The sequence below is a fragment of the Platichthys flesus genome, chromosome 10, assembly GCF_949316205.1.
Source record: "Platichthys flesus chromosome 10, fPlaFle2.1, whole genome shotgun sequence".
NCBI lineage: Eukaryota > Metazoa > Chordata > Actinopteri > Pleuronectiformes > Pleuronectidae > Platichthys > Platichthys flesus.
In genome coordinates this window covers 19,190,061-19,217,684 of record NC_084954.1, presented here as the reverse complement: position 1 = coordinate 19,217,684, position 27,624 = coordinate 19,190,061, and the positions used below count along the sequence as shown (strand labels likewise).

Here is a 27,624-nt window from a genome sequence, read left to right as displayed (position 1 = left end):
GTGTGGGTTTGTAGTGAGGGGGGTGTCAGCCTGCCATGGAGAAATTTCCCCATTTCTTATCAGGGGAGCACTAGAGGTTGTCTCAGCGGAGCGTTAAAAATGGCACAAATATTTATGAGCAGCTTTACGCCTCAGTGAAGGGACATCTTGACATATTTAAGTCCAGATTTAATTTAATCATTTAAATATTGTAACAGAAATTAGGTAAAATCTTCATTAATTTTTTTTTTAACTCATGCCGTTTAAAAAAACCAAATGAGATGTCCTGTGTTGCATTTCATCACACTCAACAAATAATTACATGATGTCAGACGTCAGTCAGGAATGATGTTCTATTTGCAGCTCTGTGTGCTTTGCTTTTTGATGGTAAATTGTGTGACACTGGTCATTATTCAGGATTCGGTGAATTGACGTCACTTATAATATGTTGCAGAGAGCCGACATGTCAGCTAAACATCTAATTTGAGGGAAACAGCTTAAAGTGTCATCAATTTTTAGTTTTTTTGGGCTTCAGGCTTATAACTGTAACGACAATCTGTCAAATGGTAGAGGAGGCACTGCACACCCGACCTAGTGAAAGTGTGCATTTTTAGATGTGCCGATACAGAGTGTACAAAAAATGAGTTCACAGCTGATTAGCCTGATTGAACTGGGGATTGAATGGCTGACCTGCTGGTTTGTGAACGACACGCTCCACCTCCCCAGCCACAGCCCCGATAATGTTGTATTGATGGTGTGAAGAAAAAGTTAGGGATGCTACTGAATAGAGTAGCAGTAACACACACACACACACACACACACACACAAACACACACACACACACACACACACACACACACACACACACACACACACACACACACACACACTGTGTCTACAAAGTTAATTTACACCCTTAATTTAAACAAGTTTATCCAACCCAGAGAATACACGTCTATGTTGCCAAAATAACACTATGGTCAAAATGTCAAATCTAGTTTTATAAAGTATGGATGTATTTAATTGGACAAGCAAAGCTCTGCCAAGTAAATACACTTAGATACAAAGCCAAGTGTAAATCTGGATCCAGAGTTATGGCCGTCGGAGTCCCTATATTCCATTTGTTGTACGCTGTAAGTGAATTTTAATGTCAAAACATTTATTTATAAAGTTCTCACATTAATCTTGTCTAAGTGTTCAGAACAAAGACTCTGTTCTTTTCTTTAGATTCTTTCAGCCTCAATATTTCAATCCAAGGCCAGAGGAAAAAACACGGCCATAGAGCCACAATGTGCCCTTGTTGTGAGGGATCATGCTCTGAAAAACCCTCAGCCTGACAGTGTTTCCTTCATCTGGCTGCTTAATGTGTGCCATGGTAAAATAAGCCCCGGTGAGTAATCAAGGAGAAGAAGGAGGAGCGGGTACACGAAGGGGATAGGAGACGCTGTTGGAGAGTGGGGTAAGAAACAGGGGAGAAAGGAATGTATACAGCGCTGGGCTGGCTAAGCTGTAAAAACTGTAACCTGAGTGTCTCTGCTGGATCAGATATCAAGGAAAGTAGAGGGAAATGAAAGCAGAGGAGAGGGAGAGGGAGAGGAGGAGAGAGGGAGCGAGGGAGTGGAAAAATGGAGTAGGAGGAGGCAAAGGGAAACTTGGCGTGTGGATTCGGGAATTTTATCACGGTGTTCTGTGACCTGCTCTGGTTTCTATCCACAAGGTATCCAGTTCCCACCATCGTCATTACCACAAATCCTACCGGCCGTGTCTGGGTCTTAGTGGAGGGAACTGGAGGGAGACTGTGGACAAACAGGATTTTCAATGTATTTTTATCATTATCTCCTGGCAGTGAAGAGCAGTACATTATGATTACAGTTCACTTAACCACTAATTATCCTCCAAATTTAAACATAAACTCGCTGGAGGACCCAAGCGTCTGTAAAAACCACCAGATTGTCTATAAGTGGGTTCTGATTAAAGGGGGGGCTGATGTTTTTCTTGGTCTGGTCTGATCCAACGTGTTCAACATAGGCAGAATTAAGAGCTAATAACTCTAAGGGTCTGAGTGTATTGGTTGTTAACTACGCAGTGGAAGATTGCGGCTTTGCGTATCCTGCGTCTGTTTGGTGCGTAGGTTGTGCTCGTCCTCAGTACTTAAATGGGACATATTATGCCCATTTACCACAAGTTGATATGGTTCTCTCGGGTTTTAATGAAATGTCTGTAACATATTTTGGTCAAAATACCACAAGGATCATTTAAAACAGCACCTTTTTACCCTGTCTAAAACAGCGGTCGTATCCCATTCGACGCACCCTAGCGGAGGAGGAACCACAACAAATCACGGGAGTTGTTTTTTTCCAGAGTTTTTGGGACGTTTATGTCCCCTTTAACGTGACACGTCTGCAAGATGCAATACCCACAACAAAGGTCGGGGCAGTAGCGAGTCCTTGAAAGGGTCAGTGGACACGTCATCAGGGGCACGTCTTCAGTGACAGAACTGGTGGACAGGCTGTGTGACCAGGTGTGGAATTACCAACATTTGTACGAAGTGTCACTGCATGTTCCGTCTTGATCTTAACATCGGCCAAATGTTTATCTCCTTAAATGTCTCCGTCTTTGTGTTTGTTCAACGCACAGGAACATGGTAGTTGCAGAGAAAGATTGGTCTCAAACAAAGATTAGAGAGCAGTCCGCTCATTACAGTTCTGCGTTGTGCCTCTACTGGAAGCCTCCAGTAACAATGTAGTACCTAAGCAAGTATGTGAACAATAACGTTCATGACGCAGCCAGTTGCCTACGTACATGTTTGGTTAAACTGCAAGTGAGACGCGGGCCCAAAAGGCTTAAATGAATTATTTATACCATTGACACAAGGACCGGTCAAAATATAGGAAACACCTTACAGCTAACTGTGATCCTGTTCTCCAGTGCAGCATCTGAAGTGACCATGAGGCTGACTCATCCCCACTCTGACAGTATCATTAATGTAGTTTTTTTTTTTTACTGTGTTGATGAATTAGATTGTACTGGATGAAGGTGCATTAACAGTAATAAAGTAGCCATTCTGTGTTAGAAGTGGTTAAACCACGTCTGCTGCTCAAGGTGGAAAGTAGGCAGATCAGCATCTGCTTTAAACCCTTATGATAATTACACTTGTATTAGGTGGAGCCAGAGTAATCAGATTTTTTTTCACGTAGAACAAAACTGAGATGTGATTTGGGCAGAAAGGTTAAAAAGGTTATTTTTTTTATGTGTGTGCTGTTTAAAGGAGACATATTATTATTTTATTCACTTTAATAATTGTGATTAAGATTATTACTTTGAAAGATTTACATGCGCTTATGTTCAGAAAACACATCACTTTCCTCTTACTGTCCGTTGCTGCAGCTCCTCTTTTCAGTCTCTGTCTGAAACGCTTGGTTTTTAGCTCCTGTCTCTTTAAGGCCCTCCTCCTAATTAAGCCAAGTTTAATCTGATTGGCCAGCTGGTCCACTCTGTTGTGATTGGTAACTGCTTCCAGTGCCTGTAGGAAATGTCAGCCTCCACTCTTGCTTTACTTTGTTAGGGGTTGTGTCAGACTATCTGCTTAGTGAGCATTATGCAAATGTGAGTTATTTTGCCATCATGATAAAGCGTAAGTGTCGGCCGGACTACGGACGCTTTCTATGATGTTTTTTAGGGTCTTGAGGAGCTCCCTTCGGCAGACTTGGGGTTTTATAACTTTGCAGAAATTTTACATCACCAAAGACCTACAACACACACTAGAGGAAAGAAAAAGACTGAAAGAGCACAATATGTCTGCTTAAAAATGTACCAATTGTTCACATAAAGCAAGTGAGTAACAGCAGTAACAACAGTTCTAGGAGAACAATGGTAGCAGACATATATTTAAAAACATCCAGCATTTATCCTGTGTCACAGGATAGGGATACTCTAACGACAAAACCATTCACTGTGCTGAATTGAGCAATGGTGCTTTTATTTTTAAAATTCAAATGGTAAAATGCTTTTAAAGCAGCTTTTAATATCGATTTCCAATTCTTAAATTTTAACCCGTTGATTAGAAAGTAGTCAGTTTCAAGGTAATTTAATTAGCTTCTTCTTTGTTGTCCCAAGTGATATTGGTTGGGGCAAATAATGTGGTGGTGGTGGTGTTTCCTGTGATTGGAGCTTTATTACGTTTCAGACTGGTTTATTCGAAAGTAGATGTAAGAGGAAAAACCTCTGAGTGCCATTTAGGCAAAAATATGTATTCAATCAATTTCATCAAACCTATATATTAGTCTTTTATTTTCCAAAAAACTGAAAGGGTTTGTCTTTTGTCCAAATAAATGAGCTCAATAAATGTCACGATTTTGTAGGATTCATTCTCTGGGGACCATGATTATCCACTGCCAGTTTTATGAAAATGAAGCTAGTAGTTAAAATAACATGGGCTGAGGTATTGGTCAAAGGGAATTTGTGACCCAGTGGTTCTGTTTAGCAAATGATCAGGAAGGGTTAACCAAATCATTCTGAATCATCCTCTGGGGAACATGATTATTCATGAGTAATTGTTACCATATTGTGCTTCAGACCAATGTCTCATACAGAAAGTAAAAACAGACGTAATAAGTGATCCCACCATCCCAGGGCATTCAGTGCAGTTTAGCAAAGCGTTCCTGTTTTCTATCTAAATATATAAAACATCTTAGTTTGGCTTGATCTCTTCTTTCAGCTTTTTTCTTTAAGAGACTCTTAAGAGCGGCTGAAATTAATAAATCTGATAAACAGAGATCTTGATTAAAAACCTTTACATCCAGTGTAAAGTATAGACATCTGTAGCTGCGTCTGTGTCCCGTGTCTTCCTCCCCAGTTCAGCCGAGGACAAAGTTGGTGCCGCTGCTTTGATAAGCCGCCAGCCAGGATTAGATTCCCCTCTTAATAATACTCCCACTTTCTCAAAGTAGTAGGGTGACACAGAGGACAGCACGGTAGGAAGGAAAATGGAGACACAGAGAGATGCTGTGTTTTTGTCTCCATGATCTGGTTATTTAACAGCTACATCCGTTTTACTCAGGATGGGTTATGCTCCAACTCATTCGTTCAAAGGGAGGATTTTCTCTCAGATTTTTTCTTCTCAAGGTTTCATCCTTGCAGTTGGACTAATTGCTGCAGTTGTGCTTGCCAGTGGGTGAAATGTGAGTGTGTCAGTGCTCTTTTTGGCTGGTTTGCCACGTATTGACACTATCGCACTTAAAGTGTATTTGAAAAACTACGAGTTAATCTCAGCTTCTTTGATAAAATGTCATACGTTCTCGTTAATATTATCCGATATTTTTGTAATATTTTCGAAACCATGTATAAGAGGAACCTCTCCCAGGATTGAGAGTTCAAAGTAAACAAAAAGAAACAACCAAAGAAACAACAAAAAGACGAACCTGGATTGATCTGTCCAAAAATCCAAGAGGATTCTCCCTACCCTGTCTAGTGCCCCTGAGCAAGGCACCTTACTCCCCCAACATCTGCTCCCCGGACGCTGTACATGGTCGCTCACTGCTCTGTGTGTCCTGCACCAGATGGGTCAAAAGCAGAGGTTGAATTTCCTTACCTGCATGAGTGTGCCTGTGCATATCTGTGCATGTGTTTGGGACAAATCAATGCATCTTAAAGAAACATCGGGGTGTCCTGATGGCTGAGTGGGTGGTTCCCTTACGACCTTATATGTCTTGAGCAGCAGGTCCCTGTTTGACTGCTGGCTGCCCGGACGGATTTCATGCAGCTCTCTTCTAGTCTCAGCCAATTTACTGGTTGTCTTTCACAGTGTCTATGGAAATACATGTCTATAAACAGATTCTTCATGTGAATATACACAATCTTTAGGTGAGGTACAAGACTTTGGGTCCAGAATTCTTCTGGTTTCCGTTTCTATTTGGCCAATCATAAGCAGGCTTTGGTTGGACGCATGTAAACTGTCCGTGTGGAGAACAAAAGAGGCAAAAACATTGATGAAATAAAGGCACAATGCCTCAAAAAACATTCTTAAACCAAGGCACACTTGAATGTATTCAATTAATTTGCATATTGTCTGTAAAATGTTGGGAGAATAACCCTAGTGGAAACATTCTCATTCCATAAGGAAAGGACACAAATTTAACTGCCCCCATTTACAGGACATGAATAAATTTGTTGGCTATTTCAGTTACAACTCAGGCTGATGCAACATTCCACAAAAAAGTGCTCATGTGGTGTCTCCAAGGTTGTATATAGCTGTCAGAGCCCAACTTTGGCTCGGCTCAGGAAGTGGTACTAAATCTGACTTCCAGGAGCCTCGAGGCAGCGCGAGCTCTGCTGTCACTCATCGCCGCTCAAGCAGAAGCGTGGTTACATCTGCAAACACGAGCTGTCCTGATTAGCAGCCATCACTGCTTTAACTGCCATGTTTAAAGACTTTGGTGACAAAAAACGCTGAGAACGTAATTGTTTGGATTAGACTCAAAATGCTGTTGGTTACTGCTCAAAATCCAGTGAATAGTTGGATTCTGACACAAAATAACCTTAATGTGTGCACACACTGAAACGCTCCTGCAGGTGATGTACGTGCATCCGTGACTTTCTGATCACAACGGATTGTTTTGACTTATTTGAAACCTGCACTGTGTCAACCCATTGACCGACCCCACCACAGTGGTATTTTATAACAGACGGATCAATAATTCCTGTCATCCTTCATTAATGACGTCTTCCTAACATGTAGCCAAGTCCTTCCTTAACCTATGGCACGTTCACTTTTGTACAGAATGGCAGAAACTGCGTGCTCTGTATGTGTTGAGCAAAAGTGAGACAAAACTGATCCAAGAGCTGCACTACTACTGTGAGATAAGAATATAGCACATCATGAATTTCTGTCTGAAGTGCTTAGAAATGTGCTGATGATGCAGGAGAAAATCTGCATCTGTCACTCCTACAATGGGCCACAGTGTCTCACATATGCAAAGAGATACTTCTGCCTCTATGTGTCAATGTGTGTGTGTGTGTGTGTATGTGTGTGTGTGTGTGTGTGTCCTTAACAATAATACCATTGTAAGAAATATGCAAGCTGCACTTTGTGTTCTGTTCTCTTAATAAAATTTGTATCAAGTAGTTGAATGGACTGACCTGTTGTCTGGAGGAGGTGCACACACACACACACACACACACACACACACACACACACACACACACACACACACACACACACACACACACACACAAAGGCACCTAGTTCAGTGTGACTTGTGTGTGTGTGTGTATGTGTGTGATGAGCCATTCAAACAATTTAATTATGTCCGTTTATAGATAACTGTTTTTTATTGTGAAATACACTTAGCCCGAAATGAAATTATGGTGTCAGATAAGTTCAATTTCCTCCACAGTGTATCATTAATCAATACCTCAGACCTGCTTCTAGCAGTGAATCAACAGCTTGCAGAGAAATCTTAACTCACTCAAGTTACAACTTTATTTTCCTGTCCCAACATCTCGGTATAAACCTCCACAGACCAGCCTTGTTAGTAAACATGAACCTGCTGCGTGTGGCGTGCTGATGCAACATCATCCAACAGGATTACTGGCTGAGGGCCATCGCTTCCTCACGGGTGAAAAGGCAATAGTTACACTAGACTCCCCAGCACCTTTGCTTTACGATTGTCTAAGAGAGGCAATGACATCATTCAGCTTCTGGATTTGCCTCTCACATTTTTATTTTTGAATGTAGCAGGGGCAGATCCAGGGGGGCACTTGCCCCAGCTGAAATCTGATTCGTCCCTTAGATGCCCCTTTCCTGTCAGTAGTTTTTCTTTTTTTAATAAACTACTCACTTACTAACAGTTAATGTGACATTTTGTCAAATTAATATGTACTACATTTTTTTTATGTGTTTTATGTGTTTGGATGTTGGCCCCTCTGTGTACATTGTGGCCCCTTTATGGCCCCTTTATGGCCCCTGATTTAGAAAAAACCTAGATCCGCCACTGGAATGTCATGCAAAATTTATGACTGGGATGTATATACAAGCGCATGCTGTTGAATTTTCATTAATCATGAGTCAGATGTGCTAGGTGGCACTGAACCACTCCAGCATGATCACTCTGGCTCTTACGTATCCACAGGAGCTTTGTGTAATTGACGTAGAAACTGCTGATTTAGTGACTGATGTACAGAGTAAAGTAGACCCGGCTGTCAAATGAACTGCGTTTTGATTTGGAACGAAACCCACCAATGTGAGGAAAAGCTGGGCCACCTCCATGGCTGGGGACTGTACGGTACATTGTGTCTGTCCTTTCAAACACTAATGTGTCTCTAAAAGCTGTTGTCATATGCTAATTGACAGGCACGTTCCAGATCTAAAGGCCTTAAATTATCATTCCAAATGTAATCTTGAAGGGTTTGTTGTTTTGGGAGAAATTCAAAAACCATCTTAGCCATCAATCTGGAAAGAATCACCTCACTTAGCTATTACTCTGATTTGTATGGCACAGCCAAATATATAGCAAATGTATCTGGGTTCCGCTGCCTCTGGGACCGTTCTAAGGAGTGTGTGGTGATGATGAGCTGCATGCATTTACGGTTTGCTTTTGTTTCGAGGTCAGAGTTTACTGACTGTGGTATGGAAGAAATACTTTATGTTTCACCTGCACAGAGTTATATTCATTTTATATTAACAAAATCTGCAGAGCATTGTGCATTGCTTGTGCTGCTGCAAACACAAAGGTCAGTGCGGGTGGAGGACTGCTTGGTGAATTATGATATTTGCTTGACTGTGAAGTGTTATTTATTGCTCAGTGGAAGATGTGGAAACTTACAAACCTCAGTAGTTTTGATTGGTTCACACTTGTATCTATACTATTCAGGAATGTAAAGCCAGGAGGTGGAGCTCAATATAGATATATCTGTTTTTTTTTTTTTTATATTTACATCAGTTTTATTTTTACTAAAATCAAAAAAGGATTGCACAGCTAAGAAAAATAGCCTCCCATAAAACCAAAGATTCATGTGCTTATACTTTTTCTTTCTAGAGATTAAACAAACTCAAACTGGTGTTTATTAGTAAACTTTTCTGAGGTGTGGGTAGTTCAGACACCAGCATGTTTTTTTTGTCTACGTGCTATGAGCTTGGCTATCCAGCTTCTGGATCCAGGTTTAAGAAAATAGTGCATGAAGTAGAAGAACTTTAAGGTTTGGCATTACAACCTTAAACCTACACAAACAAAACACAGGTGTTTAAACATATTGCTATGTTTCAGTTGGCTAGGGCCAATGGGAAATTAACTAAACAATAAAAATAAACTACAAATAAATTGTTATAAATAAATTCAATACCTCTGAATTGTGCAATATAGCTGAAACTAGACCTTGCACAAAAAATGAATAAATATATATATAAATTAAAATACAATCTCTGGCATGTGATTGTTGGGTTGCTCAGCTTCAGATGAAATGATCAGTGATTTGGTGAATCCCTGTGGTCCATTCAACCCATATGCCATGTTGTTCATGCACTTGCAACATTTTCAACCAGAGGAGTTGTGAGAAAAGAATGAAGCTTTAAATGATCAGTAACAGCACCGGAAACAAAAATGACTCAAACCCTCATCTCTGCTGTTACTCTGGTTTTCCCCATTTGGTGGTAACCTTTCCATTCCATTCAGTTTGCTATAGTTAGTGTGCTAGTCTGATAGGGTTCCCCATTCTCTTTATTACAAAAGATCATCCTCTCTTATTGTGAAATGATAAGGGCCATTAGCTCGGCTGGATGCACACTGCAGCGTTTAAATGGGACTTAGCCCCAATTAGGTTGAACTGTATATGAAGAGGACCTGCAGTTTAAACAAAGACATTGTGATTTTCTCCAGGCAAAGTTTTATGTTTTGAGTGTGAGTCACAAAATCTCTGCCTAATTAGTTGAAGAAAGAAAATAAAGTCGAGGTCTCATGGGTGGTGTGTGAAGTTTAAGTGCCAGGAAAAGCACAATGCATGCACCAAAATAATGACTGTCACTTCCTTCATAAGATAAGATAAGATAATCCTTTATTATTCCCACAATGGGGATATTTGCTGTGTTACAGTAGCGAAGAGTACAGACACAAAATCTCTAAAGGGAGATGGGGTGAACATGTAAAATAAATGCAATTAAATATAAAAAGGTATATGAATAAAATAGAAATATACAGTGTGAGCAGCAGATCAAAGGTTGTTATTTTCAGTCAGAGTGATTCCCTGTATTTCAGAGCCTCACCAGTCAACTGCTTGTGTTGCAGAGTTTTGCAGAGAACACCATGAATGAGCTGCTGGGCTGGTACGGCTACGACAAGGTGGAGCTGAGGGACTCTGACAACCTGGACATAGGGGACACCCCCCAACACATCTCCGTCCTCAGAGGTATGCAACTCCAGCAAACCGCTTATTTCCTTTTTATTTAAAACACCATACATTAATTCAGAGCGCATGTATTTCGGTTGGCATGTTTCACTGTTCATCATCTGTTCTTACGCTGCATAAAATGTGAACAAATGAAAGTCTGTTAAAGACACACATGTGAAACCTATTTGTGATTGTGTTAATGCCCATGGAAACAATTTCTCAATAATCAGTCCATAGGAGTCTAATGGGGTCCCACTTGAGAAAACTATAAAATTCAAAGACTAAAAATGATTGGTTGTGAGGGATTTCTAGCCATACATTTTATTTTTACGTATAGGTTTAAGTTTATTGCTGCTGCAGGTAGTATACAGTAAGGTTTATTAGAGCTGTTTCAGTGAAAAGAACAGCCAGAACAACAATGTGGAATTCTTGGAGGTTAAACTCAAACATTCAAGTTGCTACCTCATGACCAAAACAATGAGCTGAAAGATGCTGAAGGGAACTGGCCATGTTTTTTCTGTCCTAGCCCGACTGAGCCCTTGAGAAAATGATACAGAGGCTGATCCCAACCCAATTAGCTTTTTGTTTCCAACCTGACCCGATCCCCATGTTTTCCCTGATTATCGGCACATGTAAATCAACTAGATAGCTCAGCCAGTGTGACATCACCTGACCCGAACCAGTATATCATTTCAACATGGACCCAGCTTGACCTGTCAGGACACGCAGGTCAGGTATCCAAATTATAAAGGGAACAGAATGCAGAGATTAATTGTTGCTTATTCAATATGAGCAAATCATTTACATTGCACATATTTTGGTCCAATATTAATATACAATTATTGATTAGAAGCTGTTTTCAAGAATTTAAATTGATTGTTCTATATTCTATATAAACAGACACTTGTGCTTCGAGTGTGAAATGTGAGTCCAACGTGAGTTGCAGTGAGTGAGTGCTGCAGCATCTCATCAGTTGTTTAGCAAAGCTTTACTTTTGCTCAATTTCTCCCGTCTAGAAAACTTGTTGCCAAAAATCCCAGTTTCAGCCGAGAGCAGCGAGGACTCCCCGGATCGAGCCAACAGCTCCCAGTCTTTGCCAGGCCACAGGAACGGAGTCACAGATCCAACCACCACACCGTACACCTCCACGCCCGGCAACATGGAACATGGCAACCTGCCCATCAGAGTCCCCATGATCCCCCCGCCTCTGATCAAGCCCGCTGCAGGTAGGGAACTCCGACACACTTTTTGAGGTGACACGAGTAAATAAAATAGGAACGAAAACACACATCATGACTGCCAGAGAAGAAACAGTATAAAAATGTATTCAAATATACAAACCAGCCCCCTTCTACAGGCGGCACATCCAGTTTTTTTCAGGCATTTGTGTGTTTTGAACAAGGCTAAAGTGATCAAGGACATTTTTTGCCAGATATGTCCGGTCAAATGTCCGAACACAACACAGCCACATCCTCTGTTTTAACCCCCAACCAGAAGCTGCTCTCCTGACGGACTGCACCAAAAGTATAAACTTACTCGCTAATTCTCCAGCACTTAGCAAGAAACCTGAATGTTTATGCAATGTGACTTGCGTCTGTCTTTGCAAAAGCCTGAAAGCCTCCGTATCAGCCAGGGACAGGCCACTAATGAGCTTGAGCTACCTGCTGTACACCTTGTTCTCCTCCACCTGCCCAAGTGTCAATATTACCCCCATCAACTCTCCAAGGAGATGTCCACGTTCCTCGGCCAGACAGAGGCTTCATTATCCCCTGCGTCTGCCGTGGCACAGGAGGTTGGTACGCCCAGGCGGAGGGAGCACGCCGCCTTGGCATCGCCCAAGAGGAGTCCTCGCTGGCCCTGCCTAGGCGGGGAAACAGATGGTGTGGTCCTGCTTAGAGCGCAGCACCAACCCGCCACCCGGCCAACACCCCCTTTAACTCGCCGCCTCAACCCCTACCCCCACACATACACTGAATTATTCATGTGCCCCGCAAAATCCGACAAAGGACCTTTTGAGGTGCAGGTACGGTGCACGATGGTGGTATTTACTATGGGGGCTTCATAATTACCAGGTTGGGGTTTTTTTTGCCCCTCACGCAGATGTGAGTGTTTTGAGATGGGCTTGTTACGGGGAGCCAGGATGTGGGAGGGCGGAAACAATTTCCACCTCAAGATGTGTCTTTGTGTAAAAAAATGTTGAGATATCAAGAAAGATGTTGTGATTTCATGTTAGCCTCGGAGCCTGTTTATCACCCTGTGGTACATATGTTATTCCAAGCAATGCACAAACTCTGATCCACCTACTCAGTCAGCTCAGAGTGAAACTATTTCCATTTTTTTTTCCTGTTATCACTGCAGTGGGCAGCAGTCCAGACACACACAAAGCTGGAGAGACTATAGGAATGAGATAGCGAGACAAGGAGAAGAGAGACATAAAATATGCATGTTGGGTCCACTGTGCTTTGTTTAGGCCTCCGGGGAGTTATTCCCTTAATTGTGCGTTAGTCTTTACTTAAAATCTGATGGCCCTGTAGATCCATTAAGCTCACTAAGAGGTGAAAGCACAGCCTACGTGCGATAAGGACACGAGCGGGGGTGAAAGACTAATGGGCCTCTGTTTTTCTTTCACCCTCACACCCGCACAGTCATAATGTGATAATTGGGAGATACAGGAGGGAATCTCCGTGAATCTCTCTCACTGCAACAGCGGCGGCACTAAAAGCCAGCAGTCACAGTTTACCACTAAAGAGGCATTTCTCTGCCGCTGAGGGTCTGTTGGCCACACTGACCACACAGCACCACTCCAGCTACACCCCCCCCCCCCAATCTAAAGTTATATATTTCATTGACTTTTGTTCTTACATTATAATTTACTGACAACCTACTGCATTCCACCTTGACAGCCAGAGCTCTGCTGCAAAATGTCTTTACACATACAAACCCTAAAACATAAATACCAAATAATACTGACTGCACCTTGCAAGCAGAAAAGAACCTTGCCACGTCCTCAACTGAAATCAAATCAAGATATAAAAATCCTCACAACTAAGATTAAAGGCTGAATAAAAGCAAACCAGAGCTGTAGCCATTTTACCCAACGGTGGTTTACAATTTTGTAGCAGATTGTATTGTGGATATATGAGAAAAAAAGCTGTATATGTACAAAAATATTGTGTGTTAAAGCCAGAATAGGGACAAGAGTTGAAAATAACCAACAGCTACAGTATATTAGTCACATCAAGCCCTGTATTGTTGTTACACTATGTAATAATTTTTTACAGTATTTTATTTGTTTCCCATTTATTATTTACTTCCTGTCTAAGCTTGGCCATTTAACACTTTAAAATCTGCATAAAATTCCCTGTAGTGTGTACAGCACTAATAATATCATTAATAGCTCTAATCCTTACAATGTGAGTTAGGCTCTACTTTAGGCAAACTCCAATGCTGTCTTGTCCTTGATGTGCATGTTTGTTTTTCTCAGTTACTGTCCTTGTGGCCTTCTTGGTAAAATTGTTTATGTATTGACTTACTTCTGGTTCTCTTCCCTTATGTTTTTTTGATTATTCTTTCTTCCTTCCGTCTTTTTGCCCTCAGAGTGCCCTCATCATGAATAATTTGGGAGTAAGAAAGGGAAAAACCAAGTAACCAGATGAACTGTTTGTCCCGTCCAGGAAGAGGAATCCCTCAAATCCCTCAATTTATTTCTATTCAGTTTTATTTGTCTAGCGCCAAATCATAACACATTATCTCAAGGCACTTTACATTGTAAGTTGTCGAGTTTTTCGGTGGTTTTGCCTCCCTTTTGTTTTCGGGTTCAGGGCAGTTGATGTCACACCATATTGAGCTCTATGCAATAAATCGTGATTTGTAAATATGGGCTATACAAATACAATTTGATCGATTGATTGATAAATTAGTTGATTGATAAATTGATTGATTGACATCCTAATGTTCACTGCTACAGCGATTTCTGGCTTGTATGTTGAGCGGATTTAATCACCCAGTAGCTGTAGGTCGAATCACTGGAAGTCATTAGTTGCTGTATGCTTGTTGACCACTATGGACTTACACTTGAAATATAATAGACCTAGCTAATCCTTACTTGTATATATTGTATTCTAAATCTTAGTGACAACGCATGTACCACAAGGTCAATATAGGTTTAAAATGACAATGTGGGGAATAATAGTGGTATGTCCCACATACTTACGCTCTCAACTGTCACTGTTGGTTGTTTCTCTCCAGATGAGGATGCATCCAACATGCAGATCATGTGCGCCTGGTGCCAGAAAGTCGGGGTCAAACGCTACTCTCTGAGCATGGGGAGTGAGCTGAAGAGTTTCTGCAGTGAGAAGTGCTTCGCCGCCTGCCGCAGAGCCTATTTTAAGAGAAATAAGGTACAATCCCTTCCTCATCATCAGCTGGGCGCTATGTTATAACACCTTGTAGACACTTTGCATTTTCACCATGTCACATGTCTATGGCAACCACCTGTGTTCATATTCAGAGAGGCTGAGCGGGGAATATAAAATTGACATTTCATAAAACAGGCAAATTAATTAAAATGTATCATGATATGAACTTGTAAGTTACCGTGAAGTGAACGGTCTTTGAGAATTGTATGAATTTGACATGATGCTATTGCCGTAGTGTTTATTTACAGAAAAGGTTCCAACAATAAGGTAAATAAATGATACTAGACACTAAATAGCTGCGTACCCTCATGTAAACACATATCACAGCAATGCACACTGCAACAACTGTACCACATCTCGGTCTCTCAGACGCCAAACGACACAAAACTCGATCCTTTTTCCTCAGCTCAGTGATTTCACACACCGTCCTCTGACATGTCCTATCTTTTCTACATAGCAGTAGTTTTGTAAAAAGTAACTTTTCACCATTTATTAGCTCAAACTCCAAAATGATCCACTCAGTTTCTTTTCAATTTGCCATCGTTTGAAGATCACACCCAGTGGAATGAAAACCTACTGTTGACACGGACAAAAACTAAATGCTCACAAAATCAGTTCCTTCACTCAAACCAAGTTAAAGGGTCAGATGAAGAAAATGATACTTCCCTAATATATGTGTTCAGGAGGCAGCATAATTAATGGTGTTGGGGAAACATCTCGCCACAATCTCCAAAACTCGCATTATTTCGTTTTTCACAACACAATGTGAAAAAGTTGCAAGAGCTCAACCTTTTCCTAATTAAAATGAGCATACTTCACAAAATGTTTGCTCTTTTAAATTTAGACAACTAAAAAAATAAGCAAAACTTATAGTCAAGGTCAGTAAGCTCAGACAAGTTTGGTTTGGCACTTTCTGAAGTTTGAGTCAACTAAAACAGTTGATGTATTTGAAGGTTTGGCAAATGAGGAAAATGCTTGTTAAGAACATGAGAACTCAACACATATTAATTACCTTCATGATTTGGGGATGGAACCCAGGCCAGTTGGAACATTCCTTCTACCTCTGGAACAAAAATTTTTGTTTACTTTGCTTCAAAGAGCATCAGATTTACAATTTTGTGTCGTACCATCTACTGTATAAAAGCCAAAGAAGGGCACAAGATTTCCAAATCGAGCTGACACAGTAAAACCATACCATACAGCCACAGACTGTTTATAAAGCAGAACGACTTGTTAGCTGGTTCCAAATTTCTACATGATGTTCATATTTGAGATATTTAGGCTTCATTTCTGGACAGTGGAAGGAAGTATAGTCGTCCATTTTTATTTTACGGTCTATGAAAACAACTACTAGCTACTTACAGTGGTTGCAAACTGTACAAACCTTGATACAAACAAGACAAACATCTGCTAACTTTGATACTATGTCCTTCATGACTTTTCAATTATTTTCACGCTGTCTTAGTGATTGTTCAGCAATTATTATAATATGATTATCCTCAATTCTGACTCAAGACCTCTAAAGGTCTGTTTAAAAATGTCAACTTACAAAAACCCTCTCATTACTTTCTCAGGTTTGACTCGGATACAAAATGCATAATACATAATACATCCATCCAGAATCCATTTAGAAGAAATCATGGATTTTGCTGTAAAAAAAACACTCTTAGGCAATCAACTCCAAAATGTCATGGTCAGCGTGATGCAATAGAGGCAAGACGGAAAATATCAAAGTTGTTATTGTGTTCTTGTCCCCCCCCCCCCCCCCCCCCCCAGTGACTGTAGTTAAACAATGTCCTTTCTCTCTTGTACCAAAGCTGGGATATGTAAGGAATTACGCTGTGAGTATGATGTGTTTTCCTCTCCTGCTTGTCTGTCCTGAAGTCAGTTATTCATCCAAACATAATCACTTTTCAAGCACTGCACCGGAGCAGGGAGCAGAGAGGGGTGTGCACATAGAGTGTGTCTGTTCATTTCAGTCAACGATATCCTATTTCTTTTGTTTTCTGACACTTTTCCCCCCAAAGCATGAGAAGCAAGCTGAACTTGTGTCTACTGTACTTGTTGCTCATAGTATATGTTTTTCATTTTAGCTCATTTAATCCAATAGCAAGTTTATAGTTTTCATCGTTCTAAATGTTGAAATGATGATCTGTCTGTTCTCGGAGACGACGAGGAGAGTCTGACACATGAAACCATTGTGTGACGGAGCTGTAGAGCTTCATATCAGATGGAAACGCAGCGTTTGAACTGGTGTTATTTTGATCTCTGAGCTCCAGAGGAGGTCAAAGGAAACAGTTGCAGGTCTGTGAAAGTTGACGTGCAGCAGGGTTGACAAGGCGGCTCCGTAGAAATGAAAGATCAGTGAGGGAGGCTGTAAACATAACATGGAAAGTGAGGCTGCTGTCAATCTGTGAATCCTTCTCTTCAATTAAACAGAAATAAAAAAGCTGCTCTTATGAAGTCATAAAGAAAGTGAATATATAAAGAAACTCAGAGTCATAGAAAAGATTTATGTGTTCATACTTACCTTGATTTTATGAAGTCTATAACATTAGAATTGTCTCCTGGACCTGACATCTCTTTTAAGTCTCGTTAACTGTGTGACCCTGAACGACATCTTTATGTTAGTGGAGCTAGAATATATTTTGCTGGTATTTAAGGTACACAGAGGTGTGGGGAGAAAAGTGTGTTGAAAAAATGTGCCTTCTATAAAATGTTTCAATATTCTCTCTGCTCTCCACATTAATCGGCCTCAGACTCTTGACAGAAATATCAAAGCATATCCTCTCACTGCTGTGACATCGCCAAACAAATTGTAGGCGTAAAATATTCTGAATTTTAAAGTGAAAGTAGAGATCACATCAGTAGATAAAGTCTTTAGCCTCATGAGCTGTGACACACAGATTTCCTGTCAGATTCAGTTTTACTGGTGCTGCAACATAAGGTTCATCAAATTTACGTGCAATTCATGAAATCCCCTGCAAAAAACATGCACATTTATATTGTTTAATTAAATATGATTCATTAATGCAACTACTTAAAATAAGCTATTAGCTTGCTACAGTCTGTTGCACCTATTGCTGAATGAGGCTTTATTGTTGTATTTTTGTATCAGGCCGTATCTTCAGCAAATATGAAAGAGGAGCCGCAGATCAGACTGTGTCAACGAGGCACAATCACACTGCTGCTGCAGATTCCCTTTAAAATAATTTAACTGGCAAAACACAAATGGACTTATAGCCACAGGAAATGCAATGTCGGTGCGTAGTATACTGCTTTTTCATTTCATCAAAAATGTGTCTCTAATTCAAGTCAACAGCCATTTTGTTCAGTTTTTGACAGTCGGTTCAGATTAAACTGTTACAGTGAGTAAAGACAGAGTCAGGAGCAGCCACAGAGAGCTGTCAGATGAAGAGCTGCTCTCACCACCACCTCCCACTGTACCCTACAGTTTGTGAGCAGCATAAATCAGATAAGAATAATGGGAAAAGACTAATTACTCCTTTATTAAAACAACAATAATGTACTTTTGCCCCCAGAATGATCTGACCTGTCATATTCCCTGTTACCACCTTTACCAACTGGTGTCATCCCAGCAAGCAGAACTGAAATATTTGAGATTTCCACTTCATGTTTTGTAATTTTATCCACAAAGCCCCTCACATGCCATTGAGTTTAACAGGCAGCTAACAATTTAGAAAAGTTCACAGTCTGTTAAAAAAACACATCAAAACTGAATGTGATACTTCCTTTCTGTAAATATATAAGGCTATTATTTTTTACGGAAACCAATTTAGAACTTTTTCATCAAAATGTTTCAATTCTCAGATAATTCATTACCTGTTAAATATTGATTAATAATAATAAGAAAAATATATCAGAAACATGAAAGAAGCATTAAGTACGAACTGGGAATTGAACCGCACCAGTCGTTTTTAAAACAAATATACATCCCTTCTACCAGCACACATTCTCATCACAGTCCGGATTTAGTCTCCAAAATACTGTAGTTTCTATTTCTATTTCTTATTCATTCTTCCTTTCCTGCTTTTGTGGGTTTATCCTAAATGCTATTTGAGACATCACACGCATGTTTACATCATTGCATGAAACAGGCAGAGGATTTAAAGGCCGAGGAAGGTGTCATGATTTCCCAAAAATCAATCTCAACCAGTCCTCATTGAAAACCAATAGATTTTAAGATAAAGATAAAGTAGCTTTATTGTCAATTTCTTAACATGTTCAAAACATACAAGGAATCGATACGATGTTTCCCACTCTCCCACAGTGAAACGTAAAAAGTGCACAGGCACAACGGATAACACAAGACATTTCCTAATACTAAGTAAACATGCAGATCTTTTAGTACAGCAACATAAGGCTCTTTAAAGTGTAAACATAGTGATTAAAGTGATAAAAGTGCAAACAGTACAAGAGACAGTTTGTTGCATAAGTAAACATACCGATTTTTTAGTACAGCAGCATAAGGTTCTCTAAAGTGTTAACGTTGGCTACTTAAGGTAAAATGTTTATATTAGCTCTGATTTGCTATCTTCCGCTTAGCAAACATTCAATAAACATTGGAAGCCTTGGTTTAGGCTAACATGAATTTATGTTTTAACTAAAAGGCAAAAATTATACATGACTAAATCTATAATTTATTTGCAATTTGAGTCAGTTGAGATGAACATTTTCCAATTCCAGAAAAGGAGATTTCTTCGAAAATTCGTGAAAGCAAATATTGTAAAAGACAATAACAAACCACAGATGCTGTCACTCTTCTCTGGTGATATTTTTTTGTTCATTCCAATTATTGTAACCTCTAATAATAAAGTTGACATAGTTAATTTAAATGGCAGCTTTAAGGTTTGACTTCTAAAAAAGAACTCACCATTACTGGATTAATGCATCAGCATAGCAAAAAGGTACAGATACAATCAACCAGAGTCGTGTCAGGCTCCCATGGCACATAGTTCACAGAAAGATCATTTACACACACCCTGTTACTAACCAGTCAGCCATGTTGGCCTCATCCATCAGCAGAATGCACATGTTCAATCATCACAAACACAGGAAAGGCCTGCTCCTCCACAGCGGCTCAGATTCTATATTTTGTCTGGCTCTCTCACACATGCATGCAGGACATTTGTGTAAGCGATACCAACGTTTCTTTTTCTCATGCACCCACAAGGTTGGCCACAACAACACGGCCTGCAGGCTTTTCTCTTTTTCTTTTTTTTTTTCACCAGAAGAGGAAAAAAAAATATTGTCATGGCTGGAAAAAAAAAGAAGGTATCTTGTGTCTGCGTGCACTCGGGGTAGGGGAGAGAGGAGACGAGGGGGCGGTGATGGGGGGTGCGGTGGGTGGGCAGCGGCGCTGGCATTATGTTGCATGAAATATCTTCAGCTGCCTCATCCATGAAACCCAATCGCCTCCTAGGATGACAATGGCTGCTACTTTCTCACATCCCTGCACAACTCCACATTACATTGTGTGTGTGTGTGTGTGTGTGTGTGTGTGTGTGTGTGGGGGGGATTGATAGTTTAACTCTGGCTGATCACTTGTTTGCCTGTTTACTGTATATGCCTTAAGCAGCTGGATTAGTTTGTATGGGAGCTGCTGCTTCCTCGCCCGCTCGCGCTACTCCATTATTCTGTCACCTCACCCTGCCTGCTCTCTTTCATTCTCTGTTTGACTGTCCACTATTGATCCAGAGGAACAACTCTTTGCTTGTTTTATAATTTATAATTCACCGCAACTAATCTCTTCCTCTCCACCAGTGGCTGCCTTATCGCTGGTTTTCCACTTCTTGTGTGAAGAGACGCAAGCTGAGGGTAGTTTACTGAAATGTTGGGTGTGCAACAGCTTGGACTGTCACACTTTCACATGCAGCCGCACAGCTTCCCCCTCAACCGTACACCCACTCATATACTGATAAACATGCTTGCTCATTGGACACAGTGCAGAGATTAAGTTAGGCAATTAGTGGTGATGAATTACCCTCCGTGTGTGCGTGTGTGTGTGTGTGAGTGTGTGCGTGTGTGTGTGTGTGTGAAGCATGCCAGCAAAAAGGTGCATGTAAGAGGATGCCTGGCTTTCTCATTCACTCGATCAGCCTCACTTTTCGCACACAGAAAAATATATGGTGAGTGTATCTGTTAGGGCTGGATTTTAAGTGCTGCATGCAGGAGCATTGCTGCTGCGATGTCAACTGTGATGAAATCTTGGCGGTTGCTGTTGCAATAGCCCCAACGATCTGCTTTCCTCTGCAGCGTGGCTGGAGTTGGACACTGGTATGTTGTGGTTGAGAAGCAGCTGGGAGGAGAACTCATTCAAAAGCCTGATAACCCAAGAGGTTATCTTTGATTTATCATGTGGCGTCAAAAGGGGATTTATCATATTTGTTGGTAACAATTTGGAAGAACCTCAAATATGTAAGAATCACAATTATTTTATATTCACATACAGTATGCTATCATTATCTTTATGTCATTATTTCTTATCCATCCATTATCCATACAGCATATGCGTTGAGGTTTGCAAGGGTAGCAGAAGCCAAATACTTTAATTAGGCTTACTTTTTTATATTTGTACGTCTTACAAATTAACACAAATATGTTCATTTGAACTCCTTCTTCCTCTTTGACAATATTGAAAAAAGCACAAAGCAGGTAGCGAGGAGACCTCGGCTCGTGTTTTTACAGGTCGCGTCTGCCGCAGCGCCGGGGCTTTTTGTTCACACCATGGAATCCCCCCCCCCCCCCCAGAGACCCCAGACCTCCATCAGTGTCTTTCCCCGGGAGCTCCCTCCAGGCGAGTGGGGGCAGAATGCCGCTTCATGTCAGCCCAGAAATGTCACATCACCTCAGACGCACACACACAGACACGTCTGGTGCCGTACCCACAGCCCCGTGGTCGCCCCCCCGCTCCCGAACACTTCACAATTTACTTTGCGTCTCCATCTCCTGCCAAGGAGGACACGCACGCAAAATGAATAAGAGAAAGGGTGTGTGTGTGTGTGTGTGTGTGTCTGTTTGTATGACTGTAGCTGCTCGTGGATATTTTGTATGCGTGGTGATGTGTGTAATGTGTGTGCATATTGCAGCTCTGGCTCACTGGTGGTTAGGAAGCCTTGAGGCCTGCCTGACACTGCTTCAGGGCACAGAGAGGAAGGTGATTATCTCATAGCTGCTAGCCATCCAGCTCAGATAAAGACAAAAGTAACTCAGACTAACTAGGCGTCGAGATCGAGCCACGAACATGAGCTCACATGCCGTTGTGTCGTTCCTTAAAGTTAGTCGCACAAAAAGTGCGGTAAATAATGTACTTCATTCGCTGACACACCTCACACCACCAGTTTTTAGGTGTGTTGTGATGATGACCTTGAGCGAGGGAATACTCCCTTCTAGAACCTTGTGAGGTTCTGAGTATAATTTGCCAATTCACACTTCAGAGTATGCTGTTTCCAGAGTGGCTATTACCGAGAATCAAGTGCTGCACATTTCAAAAAAAATTATTCCGCGACGTCCCTCCTGCAATTTAAACAGGACTTCAGACTGAGCTCGGTAATTTGCTAGATCCATGTAATTCCTTTAGGATCTGCAGGTACATAAACTTTAAAATACTCCAAACCAATGGCATATTTAAAAATGGCAGCATCTTTTTCAGGCTATATTAGCCACGTATTGTTGCAGAATTGAACTGGTTATGGGACGGCTTGTCCAACTATGAAAAGAAAACGCAAGCGTCCCTTTTTCTTGTGTTTCCCTGCATGTCACATGCGCAGTGCTGCAGCTGTGTGTCAGGGACATTTGGGATGAGCTGCGCTGCACTTGGCCGTCCTTTGATTTTTTGGGGAGCCTGTCTACATGACCGTCTCTTCTTTAGGAAATGCAAAACTTTTGGCAGGTGACGGTCGCACACACCTGGACATACATCTGTGCCCAGATGGAAGCGAGCACGGTGGCAGCTGGCGAGACGTCCTCTCAGGATGGCCGAGTCGCCAGAGGGGAGCTAGGTGGCCGACGTCCTGCTCTGTCGTTCTTATAAGGAAGTTTAGCTGGGTGGCAGCTGCACCTTACTGGCATGACATCCATCTATCGATCTATCGTTCCTTCAATCTGTCTTTCTTTCTTTTTTTCTGTCTGTCTTTGTTCCTTTCTATACCTTTGTCCTTCTGTCTTTCTTTCTTTGTTTCTGTCTATATATATATTTATGTATTTATGTATCAATCAATCTATCTATCTTTCCTTGTTTCTTTCTTTCTGTCTGTCTGTCCATCCGCCTGTCTCTCTATCATTCATCAATTCTTCCATCTGTCTGTCTGTCTGTCTGTCTGTCTGTCTGTCTGGACGTCCATCCATCCATCCATCCATCCATCCATCCATCCATCTTAATCCCATCCTCTTTATCTGTGTGTGGCTCCCAGTGTGAGCATCACGCCTCGTTCACACTGCCAACACCTCATTAGTGCAATGTGCAAATGAACTGGCGCAGGGCCAGAGGGTCAGAGCACAAACTGGAGACAGAATAATAGTACAATGATGTATCTTTGTGTGTGTGCGTGTGTGTGTGTGTGTGTGTCTCCAGATTTCTGATTAGATTCATGGGTGAGTGCGTTTTACCTGCCACTAAATGTGTCAATGGGATGTGTCAATTTGAATGAAAGGGACAGAAAATTGCTGAAGGGTCAATTTACATCCGTTATTCTAAATGACCTTGACCCCACTACCTCTGATTCTGTTTTCTAGAACCTTGCATCCCAAAGTTAAAAAATCCTCCTCTGTAAATGTTAGTGCTGAACAAAGTTTTCTATCAGTTACTCGCACTGTATCCTCTCCCAGTACAAATAACAGTGTTTTTCACGAGACACAAGACGGCAATATGTGATTTAAGTGACGGTTGGAGAGGGAAACCCTACCTGTAGGTGAGGGAAGCAGCGGCAGACTCCATCAGTATTTGGACAAGAAATGGAAATTATACGCCAGAATTACCCTTTGGTATCACCCAGAGAGGAACAGAGCTGGGGGCCAAGTTACCCATGACAAATCAAAGGTTGCACCGAGCAACTTGAAGGGAACATGATCTGAAAGGAAGCTGCTCGGGCCAGCGGTTCACCTGTCAGTGGCGTGGGCTCAGTGCGTGTGTCAGCTCGAGGGCTGCGAACGCTGTGATGGACATGTATAATTGAGGTTAAATCTTCATTTCTGATAACGGCGGCTCCGTGCCCCATGGCTGTGAAGTATCAACTAATTATATCACACAGAGGTCGATGTTATATAAAGGTGCATTTCATTCATTGAAACACAATGAGGCAATTAGGCATTGAGCCGGGCAAAGCTTCTCCACTAACTTCTTTGGAACGAAAATGGCTAAAAACTGGCACGACAGCAGCGGCAGCCTCAGTTTTCACAGTGCGCAGAAGGAGTGAGACACAGGGAGCAGCACCGGGCGGCTCCACTTCCAGCTGGTGTAAATGTGTAAAGGAGTTTCCTATTGTTATATCAGCAGCACTGCCTGAGTGAATCATTCACATTATCTCAAGTCACCTAATGTCATTGTTATTTCTACAGCAATACATTTTCAGCATGGGTCGCAAAGTACAGAATTAGCAAAAACACATCGCCAAAACTGCTGAATAGTGTTCTACCTCTTTTACGGCTAAATTAACCGATATATGACGAAAATTGAGTGGCTCCCTTCCCTCGCCGTTTTGCCAAATTAGCATGTTCACCCTGGTGTCCTGGAGCTGATTAAAACCCATGTCGCCTGCAGAGTCATCTGACCTGGGAGTGATTGTGTCCATTCCCATTGCAGACAAAAGCAAGATGTCGGTGGAAAGGAGGCTTTAGTTAATAATAGCAGAACAACAGAATTCACATGGTCAATGGTAAATGGTAAATGGTTAATATAGTTTGTTTCCTGTCCCGATCACTCTAAGCTCTTTACAGTAATGTGCAGCACTTTCTCTTTCGCATGTGTAATGGAATATTTAATACATTTCACAGAAGAACAATTATCAATTCTGGTTGTTTAATTCTTACTCAGCTGCGGCTGAGGGCAACTTGCTTTTACCGCTGAAAGATTCGAGCAAGCGCCCTTAACAATGAAATCACATTGCTTTTATACAAGTCAGACCCCTCCTCACAGAGATGCAGAATGTTCATCCAATCAGCTCTCTGCTTTGTTGTAATCAGGCTATCATTTGGTCACCTTCAATCTGAACGAGGACCCCTGTCCTCTGCTGGATTAACCCCTGCTGTGAAAACATTTTGTTTCAACAGAGGCACAGAGGAATCTCCAACGAATACACAGTTGAGGAGGTCACATCTCAGAATTACAAAGTCTAAACCACACAGGAACACATCTCGGAAAAATATTCTCCATCTATACTTTTCATTTCTTTCATTAAACATATCTAAATATAAAATCTGCCATCACCATGTCAATCACATTTAAAGCACAGCCGTTCAGTATCTTTCCCAAGAACACTTTCCCAGACAAAATGGGGGAGATGGGATCAAACTGCTGACCTTCTGGTTGGTAGATTACCTGCTGTACCTCCCACCTCATTGTTATATATGTGTATATACAAACCAACCAGGTCCAAGTATTTTTTTTTTTAAATTAAATAAGTCAGGGCACAGACTGGCGATTTCAGTCAGCGGCATGATTTTATTTGTTCCTTTTCAATCAACAACCTATAATTGACTTTAACCAGCTAATACAATCAACAAATTTTAACTAATTGTATTAACATTTTTATTAAGACCACAATTTGGCAGCATCTGAGATGTTCTTAGATGTTCACTAGTGGCCAGTGTGAAACAGCAATGTTTCTTCAGCTGCTTTCAGACATCCGCCGAACTCCGGATAGTCTCATGTCACTCTCCCGAGCTGTATGTGAGAATGCAAAAGTCAATGTCAGGTTTTACCCTGGAATAATGATGAGCCTCCTTAAGTTCCATAAGTGAAACATGATACTAACTTCTTGTTATGTTGCTAAAAGCTTTGACAACAAGTCAGAAACAAATCATATGTTCTTCAGCTTTAACTGCACAGAGGAACTTTGAGCTAACATTAGCTAACACAAGGGCTTAGTAGCAGATCAGCTCATCATATGACAAAATACGGCTTACTGTAGCATTTTCTCTGCAGGGCTTGTGTGGAAAAGCCATTTTAATGACACTTCTCACTTTGCCACGTTCAAATGTTCCACCCAAACGAGTTCCACCAGGACATTATTTTCCAGGGGCACCACTGATGAATCCTGGGCTCGGCGCCACCCGAGACAAAAAGGGTGCAAACAGGCTGACAACAGCTCTGTGGAGATACGTCTGGTTCAATGAGACTATAGGGTGGGACGGCCTCCAACCACTGTAATCACGCTCGGTTCACTTCTCGTTCAGACTCATCAGCTGACTGAGACTTTGACAATGTGACCTGATCGGAGGAGAGCGAATAAACATGAGCTTGTTGATTGCTCTGGTCTCTAGGCTGAGGAAAACCGTTCACTTCAGCCTTTTATTTGTTTTTCCGAGTGGAAGATATCAGCAACATCGTACCACAGAGGTGTCGGCAGACCAAAATGGCTGCTAACATGTTGGTATCCATCCATCCATTCATTATCTATACCTCTTATCCTTTGAGGGTCATCATGGGGAGCTGGAGCCAATCCCAGATGACATTGGCTGAGAGTTGGGGTCCACCCTGGACAGGTGGCCTGCATATTACAGTGACGAACTATTCATGCTCACATAAACAACTATGGTCAATTCAGTGTGTGTGAGAAAGCTGGAGAAATTTGAATTTATAACATTCTTTCTATGAGGTCAATAATAACCACTGTACCACCGTGCCACGCCACACGGCTGGTCGGCAGATACAACAAGCCAAAGTCCAACACTGATTTAAATACATCACATCAGTCGATCTGGTCTGTTTAAAAGATGCTGTGCATTTATAATTAATAAATAATTTTTTATATATATATTTTGGTTTAATTTGGAAATGATACCTACTGCACATGGAACACAATACAAACATTTAATTTAGGCTACTAATATGGTGTGAAAAGGGTATTTTTCTGAGAGACATTTTGACATGTCACAGTAAAGCACAGGTGAGCATACATTATATATGTATTATCATATAAGAGTTTGGTGAAATCATGTGATATTCAGCAAAGCTCCAGAGCATCAGATCAACAAGAATATGAGGAAAACTTGTTTCATATCAACAGCTTTAGCTTCGTAAATTTGAACATTTGTTTTTCATTTTAAATATGTTTAATTTCCCCCTTAAATAAACACGTGTCTGAATGAACACAGTTTGTGGTACTATATCTAATCACTCAACCACTCTCGTGCATGCATACAAACTCACACACAATTTTGTTTCAGAGGATCCTGTTGATTGGTTTGTTCACAAACCAATGATTGTTCACCCATTTTACAGTCACCATTTCTGTTCATCTTTTTCAATGTTGTTTTTTCTTTTCTGAGTTTCCTTGTTGCTTCATATCTTCCTGTTTATTTTTGTCCATTCGTAAAAAGAAGCCATTATTTCTCCCCCCCAGGCGAGAGACGACGATGGCCTCGGTGGGAAATTACCCCAGAACAGCTTTACTCAGGACACGCCCAGGCTTGTCTTCAAGACAAACAGCGATGTGCTTGTAAGGACATAACCACTTAACACCAGACAGAGTTTAAGCTTGATGGCTACTGCACAAATATGTTGTGATGTTGTTCTTTGTTAAAAATGTGTAATTTCCTCCTGACGTGTCACTGGACTGGTTCATAGTCGGCCATTACTGTAAAAACAGACATCACACATCAGACTCAG

General features: G+C 41.2%; 1 protein-coding gene across 1 annotated transcript in view; it reads left to right on the top strand.

Moving 5' to 3' along the window:
- The window catches only part of sobpa (sine oculis binding protein homolog (Drosophila) a), a 42,515-nt gene that overhangs the window by 1,872 nt on the left and 13,019 nt on the right, over positions 1 to 27,624 (top strand). Inside the window, exons 2-7 of the mRNA XM_062398149.1 lie at positions 10,257 to 10,377; positions 11,376 to 11,595; positions 12,058 to 12,239; positions 14,608 to 14,759; positions 16,595 to 16,618; positions 27,359 to 27,454. Of these exons, the coding sequence (XP_062254133.1) occupies positions 10,257 to 10,377; positions 11,376 to 11,595; positions 12,058 to 12,239; positions 14,608 to 14,759; positions 16,595 to 16,618; positions 27,359 to 27,454 (795 nt within the window). The remainder of the gene's footprint in view (positions 1 to 10,256; positions 10,378 to 11,375; positions 11,596 to 12,057; positions 12,240 to 14,607; positions 14,760 to 16,594; positions 16,619 to 27,358; positions 27,455 to 27,624) is intronic.